This window comes from Strigops habroptila, chromosome 2, assembly GCF_004027225.2.
Source record: "Strigops habroptila isolate Jane chromosome 2, bStrHab1.2.pri, whole genome shotgun sequence".
Classification (NCBI taxonomy): domain Eukaryota; kingdom Metazoa; phylum Chordata; class Aves; order Psittaciformes; family Psittacidae; genus Strigops; species Strigops habroptila.
The window spans coordinates 62,114,399-62,129,976 of record NC_044278.2 but is presented as its reverse complement, the minus strand read 5'-3'; the positions used below and the strand labels follow the sequence as shown (position 1 = coordinate 62,129,976).

The window sequence follows — 15,578 nt, the reverse complement described above, 5'->3', positions numbered from 1 at the left end:
AATGTGTTGGAGAGTGGGCATGCAATGCTCTTAACTGTTCAATAGACTAGATAATGCTGTTAATCACTGGAGTGACAGAGTCCTATGCAGTTGCTCCTAAACAGAATTTGCTCAACCTACTTTATCTTCAAAGCCCTATTATTAAGTAACAATTAGCATCAGAGCCACTCCAGTTCAACACCGGAATTTGTTCTACACATATAAAAAAGCATTGATTTATACAGAACAGGAAGCAGGCAGGTATCAGAGAGACTGTGGCAACTTCCATGACATTATGATGATAGGGCAAAAGAAAATAACAGATAACACTTTCAGCTTCCTCTGCAGATCTGGGATAAACTTCTCTAACTGTCACACAGGACTGAATGGAGAAGAGCTAATTCAAAAGCTTGTGGTAAAACCTTGGCTCTGCTGAAGTCATGGCAAAACTCCCACCCTGGCAAGGCCAGGATTTCATTCATGAAGCCTGACGCTTGGGATACAGATTCTGCATTCAATGGGAAGGTCCTGACAAAGGAGGAAAGGTTTATTTTGAGCAGTGCGGAGTGCCCTGGATAGCTAATAGTGCCTTCCAGCTAATATACGGGCAGCATTTCAGAGCAAGCAGCGACTTCCAGTACGACAACAGAATTTTAGGTGTACTCTCCAAACATACTCGTAAGTAATGTTTTCCACTAATGATGTATAGCCCACCCCTGACACCCGTATCAGTCCATACTCAAGAACAGGCACATTAATCAACAATAGTCAAAGGCCTGTGTGGGCAAAATGCTAATGTGATGGAAAGAGGAGGAAGGGCTTTTGGTGTCTGAAGAAAATACTTCTTAACATCAGTAAATCTTTCACACAAAGCTTTGAGTACAGAAGGTTAAAATGCGAGACAATTTGCTTCCTCAGTGTTGGTTATCTGCCCTTTACATGCCTTATTTTTTTTTGTCCTGAAGTTGATAGCCAAATAGATATGTTTCAGACACATCAAAGTTCTAATGAGGAGGAAGGGGAAATGAGCAATTTTCAAGTTTTTATGTCAGTTTTTTTATGTTCCCAACAATGAGTTTTACATAAGACCTTGAGCACGACTGGCTTTGGAAAAGCACTCTGTCATTTAATACTTGAGAATTCGGCTGTAAGAGAACCTGACCATTTCACATTTGTCAGTGCTGTGGAGGAAGTAACTCAAAGCACACTTGAAAAGGAGAACTTTTAAAGCAAGAGCGTGCACAGGAAAATGTGTCAGAATGATCTAACTCTCCTTGCAGTTCTCCCCCGCTTTGGCATATACAGACTACATGGTTTAGAGTGTGCTAGTATATTTTGATATTAATCGGAGTATCTCTGGATCTTTAACCACTTCACTGATTAATTACATGCACACAAAGGGTATTTGGGTTGCAAAGCTTAAACTTCACAGAACAGACTTGAGCTATGCAGGCCTGAAGTTACTGTGAATAAAAAAATTAAGGGGGAACTACTCAAAAACAGCAAAGGCCTTTTAAAGATCGCATGTGCACTTGGGCTTAAATTCCACTGAGAACACATGGACCGCTGAGAACATCTGTCATCTACAGCCCCAGGCAAATATGTGAATCAGTTACTGTTGAGTAAACTTGTGCATGTGAAGGAAAGGCAAACATTCATGGATCAAGAGAGATGTACACACAGCAGCATGGCAATTTTCACTTCCAGTCCTCAAAAAGCATGAGAATGAGAATATAGCAGGTCCTGAAAGACAAATGGCTAGTAGAAGAGAGACATATCCCATAAAAAGTGTGCAATGTCATGCTTTTACTGACTTCAAACAGCTTAGAAAGGTATGTCTTCTGTTGCTAGTCCATCCCCCTCTCCAGCTGAGGCTGCCTGATTGTTCAGTCTTATTTCAACGCAAAAGTTAGACTATCTCAGTAATGGTTCAATTCCTCTTTTACTTCCCACTGAAATGGTTGGGCACTTGTACTGGGTATTTAGCTCTGGGCGTGGTAACATCCCAGATGTTACTAAGGAACAGGCAGCTCCATCAGAAGATGGGAACTTAAAATTCCTTCATCTAAATCTGCACAAACCCACCTGGCTACACCTTCATATCTTAAGAACAAGCTTTCCAGTCTGAAAAGTTAAGCCATCAATTATGCATTTAACAACTGCTGTCAAGTTGCATTCTGCATAATAATCTTCCTGATAACATTTAACACATTTTAGTATATTTTAAAATTAAATATTCATTAATATTAATAAGAAATCATTATGCCAAATAAGAAATAATTATACCAAACAAATACAATTTTGCTGGAGTTTCATAATTTGCTCTCCACAGAGCACCGCAAACTTCATGATTTTTAGCACAACTGTTGTTTCATCACCCAGTCTATACCTAAACAGCATCAGGCTATACCTAAACAGCATTCGGGGTATACACTGACACAACTACAGCAAGCTATTAAGTATGTTATTTTCAAACTAGTGAGAGCAAAACAAGCCAGTATGATGTGAGGGGTATTGATATACCAACAGAATAAATGCCTGTCGAGCCCAAGGGGCAATTACAGCCCATTGATGAATGACACAGCACTGTGTGCTGCCGATGGCTACAGATATCCACTCACTCAGATGAAGGGAAATTCAGGTGCACCTGATTATGCTGTTATTCTCTCAATAAGCTCATTTGCTAGACCAAATGATGAACCAAAGCCACAAAGGGCATGTACGTGGGAAATGCCCAGCCTACATCTATGGGCTGAGCAGCTGCGCAGCGCCTATACTGCTTCATGTGGGACCGTGCACCACACTGAACAGCATCAGTGGTGGGGAGATTACCCGCCTCTTAGCAGCTCTTAGCCTAGACAATGTCCTCATTCTTTCTTCAAGATGAGCGATGGTACATCTTGCTGTCAAGCAAAAAATGGATGTGGCATTAAAGTATTATGACAATACTGCTCATATCTGTGAAAGCTGACAATTAACACAGTCCTGCTGTCAATAACGTCCTTGTCTGTAATGAAGTTAATCAAGTCATAATCTCACCTTGCACTCCTGACAATACAAAACTTCTTTATAAGACATTAAGAATTAGCAACATTGGAAAAGCATAAAATCGAATGCAAAGCCTCAAGCTAAACACGTTGGCAACTACATCTGATGGAGTTAAACAACACTGCCACTTATATTTTGATTACTCTTTTTTATATATAGGCTTATTTATTTTCTACAGCATCAGAATACTTACGAGCTATAGCTTCAGAATAAAATTTGAGAAAACAGCATAAAAACATTAAGAAATCCACTCATATTCTGTTTACACTGGAGTTCTAATTGTTTGGTTTATTATTTTGTACTCACAAAAAAAGAGGAATCTCCACATCACATACTATTCCCTCTATATGTATGAAGAGAGAAAACAGTATTGCCATTTGAAAATATGTACCATTTCAGGAATTCACACTTGTGAGGTCCAAACCATGTCAAGAACAAAATTGTGAATTCTACTCATTACACTTCAGATAGACCAGTTCTTAAATCACAAATGTTGTTATCCGTAATTTCAAGTCATTCCTTCTGTTCTGAAAAATGAGGCCAAATGTGTTGCAGGACTGAGCATCTGAGAACCACAGCACCCAAGGTCACTAATATTTCAACAATCCATTAATTTTACACTGTTTTTTCAGTTTCTGACTGTGATCGGTCTTCTTAAAAACTGGATCATTTCAGGCTTTGCACACAGTAAAGTCCTACACAGGCTTATCGCAGTCACCCAGTTTCCTTCATATCACGGCCTAATGAATTAGAAAGAATTAGAAACCTGGTCTCTCTGATGCTGTTTGTTTATTTAATTTCTCACACTGATTTTTGCAACCTGAAGCAGTCACATTTTTTTCTGACACTTATTCTCACTGTATTCAATGTTCTGGACTGACAGTGGCTTACCTCAATATGGTGCTGTGATGCATAACTAAATAGCCATGAAGCGCTCTACAATGTGGAAAATAGTATTAAGGCCAGTGACCTACAAAACCAGAAGTAAGGTGCTGGAGTTCCTGGCACATGGCTCAATGTTTAACCCACTAGATTATGTGGTCAATGGGGACAACTGCTAGAATGACAAAACTGATAGCTGGCACATGAAAATTGCTTTTTGACTACTAGTATTTGTATGATTTGCTGCAAGAGTTAACACCATAAAGTTCTTAAATTATTTTCCTTAAAATCAGAGAAAAAACTGAGTAATACCGTGTAAATACTTACCATTAACACACGTATTCTTTATTCTCTTATAAAAGAAAAAGTGTTTAGAAAAAGATACAACTGAGATACCACAAATGTAAAGAGATACAAACACAAAAATACTCCTTCATTTGGCTATCTTCACTTGTATAAGAATTCGCACAAAGTATCTACAAATCTCCTCCTATCAAGGAAAACAAAGCTCTCTTGCAGTCTCCTTAACATAAAGACTGTGGGACATCTAAGTAAATGGATAAAATCATCAGAGTGCTGTTCATATTTACACTAGTTGTAATAAATGCTTATCACGGAGCCCAGAAACAGCTTTTAACAGTTGGGCTCTTGTAAAGATACAAACAGCGGAAGTGATAAACTGTACAAACAACTACAGACAGAGAACATGCTTTCCAGCAACTACCGTGCTCCTCATCCCTCCAAAAGCTAGAGTTACCTGCAAACCTGTCTGCTATGAGTCCCCAGATAAGATTATCAGTGCTGTCCTAGAAAGCACCCTGGTCTAAAAAGCTTCCACAAGCTCACTCCCTGTAAATATTGTAACAAAATAAGCAATGCAGAAGCTTATCCAAACATTGGCCGCCTTCTACTGATAAATTACAAAGGGAAAGTTTTCATATCCTGCAGGAAATAAACACTAAATCTATTGTTTTCGAGTCAGTATCATAAGAGGCTTTGGGGTAAGAAAAAAGGGAGACCAGGGTAAAACAGAAAAGACTTCAAAGTTAAAAGGCCGTTAAAAGCCTTTCCATCAACACTGACATTGAAATAAGGCGTTAAAAAGGATCAATATTTTAAAGGAGAATGTCACAGACTGAACAGGCTGTCATGAGGTTTTCTCTGCATCACCTGCACAACAGTGTATTATTTGTCTCTCCAAATAAACAGAACACCTAACCTTAAATGTATTTTATCATATAGAATGCTTCACCATAGACAAGCACGCTACACGTTGGAATGAGTATGCACTGTAAATGTCATTTTCTCACATGGTATGTGCAGACGTGCATGCAGACTGAAAAACCAAGACATTATGTCCAACCCTACCACACAGAAGTATCTAAGCAGCATTTCCCTTTGCACTTAGTGGAGACTGTTGCACAGGTCAGACATTCATGTCTGTGGCCTACTAAGCAAATACTGTGGTTATAAAGTGACCTGTAATAAATACTTACAAGAAGAAAAAAAGTAACTGATTTATATTGACTTGATATCCTGCTACATTGCTTTGCTATTGTTTCACAAGACCTAATATTGTAATAGAAAATAGAACCTGCTTCAAAAGAGGGTAAGTACAAAAAAAGAGAAGTCTCACCATGTACCAAAATGTGTAAAGTACCAAACCCTAAATGGAGCTGAAGTGATAAAATTATCAGCATTCCCATGGTTTGGAGCGGGGCCTAGAAATCTGGCAAGGAGTGGGTTTTTTCATCTGAGATGTACTTGTTGCCATTCCTGTGACAACCTGCCTACATAATTATTTAGAACAGTACCTGCAGATTTTATTTTCAAGCTGGCTCCACTCCCTGAGGAATCAACAGTTATTTATAGGGTTTTGAAGTTATTTGATACTTGAGATAACCATACCCCTCCTTGTATCAGTGACCCTGATAGGTCACATAGTTTTAATTATTCCTGTAGGCACAATCCTGGCCCCTTTGATTTATGCACATTTGTAATTCACCTTACACATACACAGGTTGCAAATATCACTGAAACCTAAACCATACTAATGACAAGTGCTTCCTTGTTGTAGGAAAGCAACACATCTGTCCTAGAGCCATGGGACCCACAAAGCTGCCATGGCTCTGTTACAAATACTCCCTTGCCAAGATAATCTCACCTGCACTTCTGAATCAGCATCGACATGCTGGAGTTGAAACCAGGTGTCTCTGTTATGATACTTCTGCAGATCTTCTTTCTGTATAGCTACCTTTCCTGGAAATAAAACAAACCAGAAGCACAGTTTAAGACATGCTATACAGCTCCTCCAAAGTACATTTCCATCAAAAACAATTTTTAAAACAATGATTTAAGGACTGTCCTAGTCAAGAAAGGCTTCAGAGCAAGGAAGCCTTTCTTTACACAATCCATAATTCTTTCTGATGAGCAGCTCTTTCACTTTGTGTTGTGAAAGACTTTAAAATTCCTAACATCATACTCTAACAGACTGAAGCAGCGGGCTCTGTGGGTAAGCCTGTAAGTACGCTTATAGCAAAAATATCATTATAATTTCTTTGACATGACGACAAATTTGTGGGAGAAAAAACTCAAAAATTGTTGGAGAGAAATTCTGGAGGCAGATGTCTATAACAATCCCAAAAGAAAGTTCCATGCATAGAGTTATTGCTATCGATATTTTAGGATCAGGCTTTTCACTATAAAGTTTTGTAGAAGGGCAGCAACTACAGACGTTATTTCACAGCAGATTCCCAGATCTTCATTTTGAGGCCCTGTTGAACTCTGTCCCTCTCTCAAACCTTGAAGAGTTTGCGTTCTGCAACCCAGACCCACACAAGTAGCTCTTCAGGAGGAGGGGAAACAAACCAAAAACCACACAGTAGAGCTTCACATCCTCCCTATATTTTTAACCCCTTCTTACCCCTACCAGATTAGCTGGTTTGGTAGTTATGGCAACAGCAGCCAGTTCCATGCTGTGAACTAATGTACATGCATGCCAAGGGATAATATATACGTGAAGCTGGAACTTTTATCTTGCCCAGTCTCTCATCTTCATTACGTAAAGCACTCTCTGAGGGGTAATGAAACTTCCCAAGCATCTGTCTTTGCGTATACGAAGCAGAGCATGGCATGCCTGAGGAGCACGGGAAAGCAGCTCAGGGAGCAGCTTTGGGCTGGGTGGTTCCCCAGGCACTAAGCAAAGCAGCATATTCAAAATGAAAGAATCCAGAGCAGTCAGAGATGTTCATGAGGCTCAAGAAAGATGGGTTTTAGCAATGTAGTTTGGTAGCAGACTTTCTCTGCTAGAATGAGTTGCTCACAGTTTGCAACTGCCTTGCTGCAGAAGCACAGTTTCTTTAACCAGATCCTGCTAGATAAAATACACCAATGGACAGTCCTAGTGAGAGAGAGATTTCCAAGGCTTCCCAAATCCATGCATTTTGGCCAGAGGTCAGTAATACATTAACCCAAAGCTTAGGAAAGTTCCAACAGTAAGTTATTACACCTCAGCATTCCCTCACATTTGGCCTTTTCCTTTAGCTGCTGTCGGATGGCTCACCCAGCCCTCCTGTTTGCTGGGGTGCTCTGCAAACCCTGCTGCAGCTGCTGCTGCATTCTTCTGTCACCCTTGGGCTGCTTCTGGTGCCAGTTTCCACATTTCCAGCCCCAGTTTCTAAACTACTCTGCCATCGTTCCACAGCTGCCCTGCATAGTACCCATTAGGGTTTCTGCTCTAGCTTCCACAGAGCTGCTGACCCATTACACCCAAATCTTGTTCGTTCTGCCACCAGCACTCTCCTTCCACTGCTTGTACTTTATAGAAATTATAAGATCCATCTCCTGGCAAAGATTACACTAGAGTTTAATGTGGCAGATTCATTACCAGGCTCTTTACCGGATATGCAGAGCAAGTGACTTGAAACTTCTTAGACAAGCAATAAATAAACTACACGAATCTCCAGAATAATATGGCAGAAAGGGTAAGACATCTGAACTGTGCTGGAACAACATTCAAGTTATGCTGCTGAGAATCTATGTGATGATGGCTGCGTATTTTCAAAGCTTCTACTTTTATTCTTCAACCACAGCAGTTTGGAGGCAACCTAGTTTCTCTAAAACATTTTGAGAGAGGAATACATTTGAACGCATGACCTTCCAGTAACTGCTTTGGACCTCACTTGGAATTGTTTACTTTCACTGCTTGCTACCTTCACTGTACCCTTTAATCTCTTGCAGAAATCCTCCACCCAACTGCAGTGTAGCATGCACTTCCCAAACACTGTCACCCATAATCAGCCTCATTCACAGTCACCTCCCATGCAGGGAACATCCTTGCGTAAACCTCAAGGATGATTTCAGCAACATCTGCACCTGTGCATAGCATAAGTGGTGTGTTATCACTGTCACCTCTTTCAGCAAGGAGTTCCACTGCTCTCTGCACCAAGGATGGCAAGATAACCCAGGTGGGTTTGACCGCTCAGTCAGTACGTAATTGCAGCACAAAGTGTTTTGACGCAATGGTACATGCCTCCAGCTTCAAGAGGGTTAAACATGATGGTACAACTGTTTTGATTAGGAAACTGTTTGAATAGCACTGTTTGCTCTGTACACAAGCAAGTCTTATTAATGAGTGAAACTTACTGACCTGGCTGGCTAGAATCCCAGGTTTTTCACTGTATACCAAACGATCCACAAAGGACAAACATCGACTGTGGGGGGGGAAGGGTGTGTGCGTGTGTACAAAAGGGCCTACACTTTGGTTAGTCTAAACATATACAAAGGTATATTACTGATAGGGCAGATCAAACAACCTGCCCTATTAAACAATCTCTGCATACCGGAACACCCTGCACAATTTCTATTTATAACTCTACACCTGCACTAGCTATGTCCATCGCTCACCCAACCCACCTCCTCCTCACCAGGCCTGCGTACCGCAGGGCAGGTGCTGAGCACAATCAGCTCCTGCCCTCATCAATGCAGTCACTGCTCTGCCACCAACCGACCTACGCCTGACCTGGCTCAAACAACTTCTGCCCTCACTAGAAGCAGGTTAAATCCAGGCCAATAATCACAAGCTGTTGGCACCTGTCATTTGACCTGACACTACACAATAAGGGCCTATAATTCTGCTTGATGACAAACCTGATACAAGAGGTCAGAAAGGTTTACCACCACTCGCTTACAGGATGTTTTCCTCTTTGTGGTTCTTCAGCATGCTCCCAATTTCGAGCCCATTGTCCCTGCTCTTTCTCAAGACCTGGGTGGCTGCCAGGCAGTGGAGAATGACTCTAAAACTTGCACCTGAGGCACCCAGCCACTCCTGCGGGTTTCCTCAGAGCTGCCCCAGGCTGCAGACTCCGGGTCTGTGTAAGCTTTTAGACACTACGGGAGGAGGCAGGAAACAGCAGGGCATGCTGAACAGTATAAGGTGTAATTTCAAAACTTAGGTAAGCTACATTCTTAAAAGTTGGATCCTTAGCAAAAAGACCAGCAACAATGAGGTAAAAGCATTCTTCTCATTGGAACTAATTTCTTTCTGAAGTCTGACATTCACCAGGCTGGGGCAGGGTAGGGAAACCCTACAAACTCCTGCATGTTTTTCACCCATATGGCAGCCATTTCCCTATGTCCCCCCAGTTCAGACTGAACAGATCCTCACTGGCACATTTAAACCCTAAGCCCTGTGTTCAAAACAAAGATGTGACACACCACACCTGACCCTTTCCTGCTGTGAATCTCTCTTCAGGGAAAAAAACCAATCTACCAACAACCTACTGGCCAGCTCACGGATGAATGAAGTTACTACCTAGGGGCTGGATGGTTGTCAGGGTGCAAAATCCACTTACGATCCCTGGTGCAAACTGATTTAAGAGCTTCCCACTTTCTCCACCCCTGCACCCCTGTCCTTGCAGAAGGCTGTACTGGAACTGTTGAAGAAATGGATTCAAACTCAAAAACAGAGAACCATGAAAATAATCATTCTGGAGGAGGAGAAAGGAAGAAGCAGTAAGTTTCGGGGGCCATGTGTGGGTGGTGTTGGCATTTCAACACACAGATAATTTCAACTGACCTGTTCTATGGTTTCTGCACATCAACAAAGACAGAACATGGCAGAAGGTAAATAACTTGGGCACAGAGGAAGAAATACGCAACAGAGATGGGTAGAGATTTCTGGCTTCTCTGCTTGAGAAGTGCTTGTGGAAGCACCGCACCCTCAGTGCCCATTCCCCACTGGAGTCTCAGAAACTCTTCTCTGCCAAGTCAATACAGCGCATTGGCTTGTCCCTAGACATGCCTGGGCTTGCTAATTCAGGGTCTAACACTCCCATACAAAGACTAACAGAGCTGATAATCTGGCTGAAGCATTCTCCATCCAGTCACGACTACCTTCTGTCTGGATCACCTATTGGTGACAAAAGGATTAGGCACTAGTTCGAGGATTACATCTCACCTTTTAATATTCATTTGCCAGTTTGTAGGATGGTTACCTCACAGCTGAGATATGTGAATATTTGTCAGATGCTAGATTAGCAGAAGATATATTCCTTTACCTAAAAAAAGAAGTCAAAACAGCAATAGGACAGGAGTTTGTAATTTTAAAAGGGCACAAGGCTCTACCTTAAGAATGATCTGACAGTTATCTTACAGAACCCTAAAAACAGTGTTTCAGGAGCTCTTGTATCTTCTCTGTAGGTTATCTTTATCTTGGAATACTGGCACAGTGAAAACCACAGAACTTTGCATATTGCTGCCAAGTGAGCTGAAGCAATATAATGTAGTACGTTTAATACAACATCCTCCATTAACACTGACTGCAGCATAGTTAATTTATATAGCAAAATGTTAGGTCTGGGTCACATGTTAAAAGGTCCCAAATGCCCAATTAATTCAACCATTTCTCAGCTCTGAGCTGACTACTTTGCTTCCTATGTGCTACAATATTGGGCAGTAAGAGGACCCGGAAGCTAGTTCAGAAGTTGCTTCATGCTGGTATATTAAGTGCAAAGACACACTATACCAGTGAATTTATTAAAAACAACTGATATGAAAGTGCACAAGGAGAGTAACTTTCAATAGCTGGAAAGTCAGAATTGATTTTAATCAACATTTTAGGCTTTGAAAGCCTTGTAAACTTTAATTACGTTGAAATCTCCAACCAAGAAGCACTGCAGCTAATCCAGGCTACCTGGAATTTTATAATTATCTGTATGAAAGGTTGTCATCAAAAAAAAGTACAGAAACTTTGCAAGACTAGAAGGGCCAGACGCCTGCCTTGTTTGTGAGCACAAATTCACTCAGTTCTCCCATAACACAGAAGAAGACTGAAACAAGCGATCTCCCTACCTGAGGATTAGAAAGATAAGGATGAGAATTAGGGGCAACATGAGGCTTCGGAGCCTTAGAAGCAGCAGAATGGCTCCCTCCCAGCTCCTGCGCAGTGCACCATGAAGCACAAGCACTACTACACCATCTGCTACCACGGGTAAGAACTGGTGGAGATAATGGCAGAACACTGCCAGCACAGCAGTGGTACATTCTACACAGAGTACTGAGGTGTACTATACTCATGACCCCAGTTTTGTTTGGTTTTTTAATAACTAGTTCAAATATAAAGAATATCACTTATGAAACCCATTTTTTCCCTTTGTGGTATTTATCTTGGATAATAAGGCAGAGAAACGTAGGCTGTGGATAAGACATAGCTTCTATCTCCTTAAAAGAAGCAAGCTGCAGCATTGCATGGACTGTACCAGGGTAGTTCGGCTGGCCACAACCCTGAAGGGCTCACCTAGCTTACAGAGCAATTTCTACTCTCCCTGTTTGAAAGAAAAAAAAGAAAAACAACCTGAAAAACACCACCTACCCAACCACCCCTCTGGTATCAATTCTCTGCCAGCTCCTCTCTGGGCCCTTAAAATGTCCATACATTTGAGAAAGGTGGTATAGCCACCTTTGGCTGGTTGCAATGGGAGAGCAGTCCCAAAACCCACCCTTGCAGTCACTGTTGCCTGCCTTACAGCAGGCACCAAGCCCCTGAGCACGCTGCCTGCACTGAACAACCATCTCCTTCATTCCCTGCATCACCAGCCCCTTCCAGGTACTTACTCCCCAGTGCATTATGGGGGGGCCAAGATTTGATACCGTGGATTTATTTTTTCCCCTCAGAGCCTCACAGGGAGTGCACGTTGTTCAGTTCAGGTTTCTGCTTAACATAGACATTAGCAGGTCAGTTACATGCATCTGTTACCCCAACAAATGAAGTGCTGGGGTGAAAGCAAACAACCAACCAACTGATCTGTGAATCAAGGAGAGGATAAATAATTGTGTACATGTTTCCTGAAGGGCATCTGATATTAACTCTTCCATCACCACAGTGTTACATCATTTGGTGTGACACATTTTCTGCTTTTTTAACTGTTCAAGGTCACAGCCTGGCAGCATGAACCTGTCCACTACGTTCCTAGGAGAATACCAGCTCAGGGCATACCGTGGAGATGGTTTTCTTCACTAAACCTAGCTCAAGTATTAAAGGGTGAGAAAAGCCTTCTGTTCCACTGTATTGGCACAGCTTGCCTCAATCGTTTCTGAAAAGCTGAAAACCAAGTATCAAAAATTAATCATTAAAGAACATGTATTTATATTTGCCTTATTTAGCAGCACTACTATCCTTATATTCCTTCTACTGCATACAGCCAGAGATATCTTATTTCCCATTACAATTGGAGGAGTACCAACTGACAGTTGTTCAAGTTAACCCCATCTCTCAGTGTTTTTAACATTGTATCAACTAGATGGAAATAGCTATCCTAGGTATTATACAGACACATGTTCCATCAAATTAGCCTACTACCCCTATTTGATCACTTGGAAACAAACTGACAGATCTAATTTTAAATGGAATTTACCATTACATTCAGTAGTACATTTCCCACTCAATGCAGCTCAACACCCTATATAAATCAGTACATAAACTCTAGCCAGTAAGAGTCAAGACACACAATACCAATTAGACAACTTTAGACTAGTTTACTTCCTTGGTAACTGTATATTTGCCACGTTTTATCTAAAAAAAGACAAATCGTATTTCAGATCCACTGAGCTCTGCTTTGCCTTCATTATATTTGCTTTCCAACTGGCATCCAAGAGTCTTCCAAGACAAATTGTTCAAGCTAACAAAATCCTAGATGACTTAGCGAATTATAATAAGGAAAATGCAAATGTAATAAACAAATATGCAAACTCAAAGATATCTTTATCTGCACAACCCTCCCATCCTGTATGCCAAAATACTACAGTGTGTTCCAAAACGTATCTGCTGCATGTGCCCAGTTTCTGAATTTGTCTGGTTCTCCTCGGAAGTTTCTGTCAGAGGTTTCAGGGGGTTCTTGTTTTTCATTTTCTCACCCCCACTCCTTCCGCTTTTGGTGGCTTGAGCGTTCTCATCTGTCACACACTGAGCTGCAGTTTGGATGTTAAGGAATTTACCATCACAAACTTGCACTTCATATTTGAGTAAACAAAAAACATTCCTGCTCTGAGCTCCAGTCACCCTGGAAATCAATATTAAAACACCAAGTTCTGGCAAGTAGTGACTCCAAAGGAACTGTGCTAGTCCAACCAAAAAACAGCCACTTGCCAAATTCTCACCGTTCCGACACACGCACTGTTCTGCATCTCAAAACCCCCTCAAACCCAGCCAAACAAACAATGCAAACAGATGTGTTAAACATACCAGGTCACACAGGAAACACAGGCAAATTCACAAGCTCAGTAACATCTGAACTTAAAATTAGTCTCCCTGGATGGAAGACACAACCCCCAACACCCTTCTCTGAGAAAGTTTGTTGCTGGATGAACATGGGTAAACACATTTTCTTCAGCAGAAGTGCCTCATGATGACATAATATAACAAGATATCTCTGTAATGCAAACAAAGGGCCTCTATTTGCAGAATTCAGCACTTCAGTGGAAAAAAGCTTATTCTAGCACTACTCTGACCAAACTTACTCAGTAGGGACCTCTTCCAAACCTCCCTTACTCACGCCTCTGCAAGAAAAGGTCTCTTAAGACTGAGCTGAAGATACACATAAAGCAGCTATTCCTTTTAAATATTAGACTTAGTTCCAATGAAAGAGTTCCCTTTTTCAAAAAAACTTCACTGTTCAGCTTTGCTGCTACTGACTCCTGTCAATAGGAACTACTGAAAATAACCACATGCAGTTGCTCCAGAGCACTGTTCTCTTTCCAGAACGTTTTCCTATTATGAACAGAACTTACAGAGTTGATATCAAAGTGACAATAATTTTGGATTTTCTTCTTCTCTCCATTGCTATTTATCATACTTCCAATTCTTTGAAATGCTTTTCAAAATATGCCTGTGATAAGGAGGGAGGGGAAGAGAGAACGGAAGAGGGGAAAACTCAGACTACAACAGCTAATATGTAAAATCTCAGTGTAGGCAGGTGACACTGGAATTTTGACTTTTAGTGCTACATCAGTATAGTAACACAGCAGTCTGCCAACTATGGATTCTGCAATGCATACAGAAAAAAAATAAATCAACATTGTCTTTTCCTGAAAAGGCAGTGAAAAACAGAAACCTGATCAATAATTTGAGCATCCAAAAGTCTCTACATCTTTTCTCAAAGTCCTTCTTTTCACAAATTGCTCCCACTACCTTTAAGATGAGATTACTCTAGCAGCTCCTGAAGAATTCCCCTCCAATGTCAGACCTTGATTATTAGAACAGGAACTTTGGACACATGGAGAAAAGGAAACAATTAACACTTCTCTATCTGCAATTTCATGGGTCTGGCTTGTGTTAAGTATTTGGAGACCCTTGTTCAAAGAGAGGGAGCAAGAAAAATCCCAGTCCATGGCCCGTTCATAGGTCACTGCAGCTGCAGAAAACTGGTGTCACACAGGAGATCAGATGAGACAATTTAAACAATGAGAAGCTCATCGGTTGAAAGAAAGGAGGTATTACTTTCATGTTACCAGGGGAAACTATAGAGATTAGAGAGACCTAAAAGCTTTCCAAAAGCTCACTCAAAAATCAGAAACTGAACCCCTCCTCCCCAGGATGCTAGATCTTGTACACACATGAGCTCAGTTAGGAGAGTGACGACCCAGTTTCCCAGCTCGTATGTAAAACATAATTAATGAAAAAGCTAGTGACTGCATGACAAACGTAAAGATACATACAAAGAGATCTGCACCACCACCCCATGCACTTTAACGTAGTGCATTTTACAGCGTTATACAAACTCTTGCTCAGCATCAGACAACTTCCTTGCTAGAAGCTCTGTCAAAACATACACACCTCACTGACAGCTATAGTCATGTTCTACTGTAATTAGTAAAATGGTAGTCATACATGACTTACTTCAAAAGAGATGAAAAGCTGAAAAAAATCCAACAGTTAAAATTACTTAAAGTGGAAACTGTTCCCCTCAATAACAACTAGGCTTTTACAAGACTTTTATCCCTGAAGAGATAAATGGAGTGTCATGCAATGTGCTGCAGGTGAAATGCATAGCAAATAACATCTGGAAAAGCAGAGGTCTTGCCCACGTCAAGACACTGGAAGTCTTACAGAGCTGTTCTGTAGGCAACAGCTTGCTCTGATACTTTCTATAAAATCCTGTCACCATTGTACTGTG

At 41.1% G+C, this 15,578-nt stretch overlaps 1 protein-coding gene across 2 annotated transcripts in view; it reads right to left on the bottom strand.

Annotated features, from left to right (window-relative positions):
- RASA3 (RAS p21 protein activator 3) overlaps nt 1-15,578 on the bottom strand; it is a 130,716-nt gene that overhangs the window by 63,036 nt on the left and 52,102 nt on the right. For both annotated transcript variants that reach the window (XM_030473698.1, XM_030473704.1), the window contains exon 4: nt 6,074-6,168. In XM_030473698.1, coding sequence (XP_030329558.1) covers nt 6,074-6,168 — 95 coding nt within the window. The remainder of the gene's footprint in view (nt 1-6,073; nt 6,169-15,578) is intronic.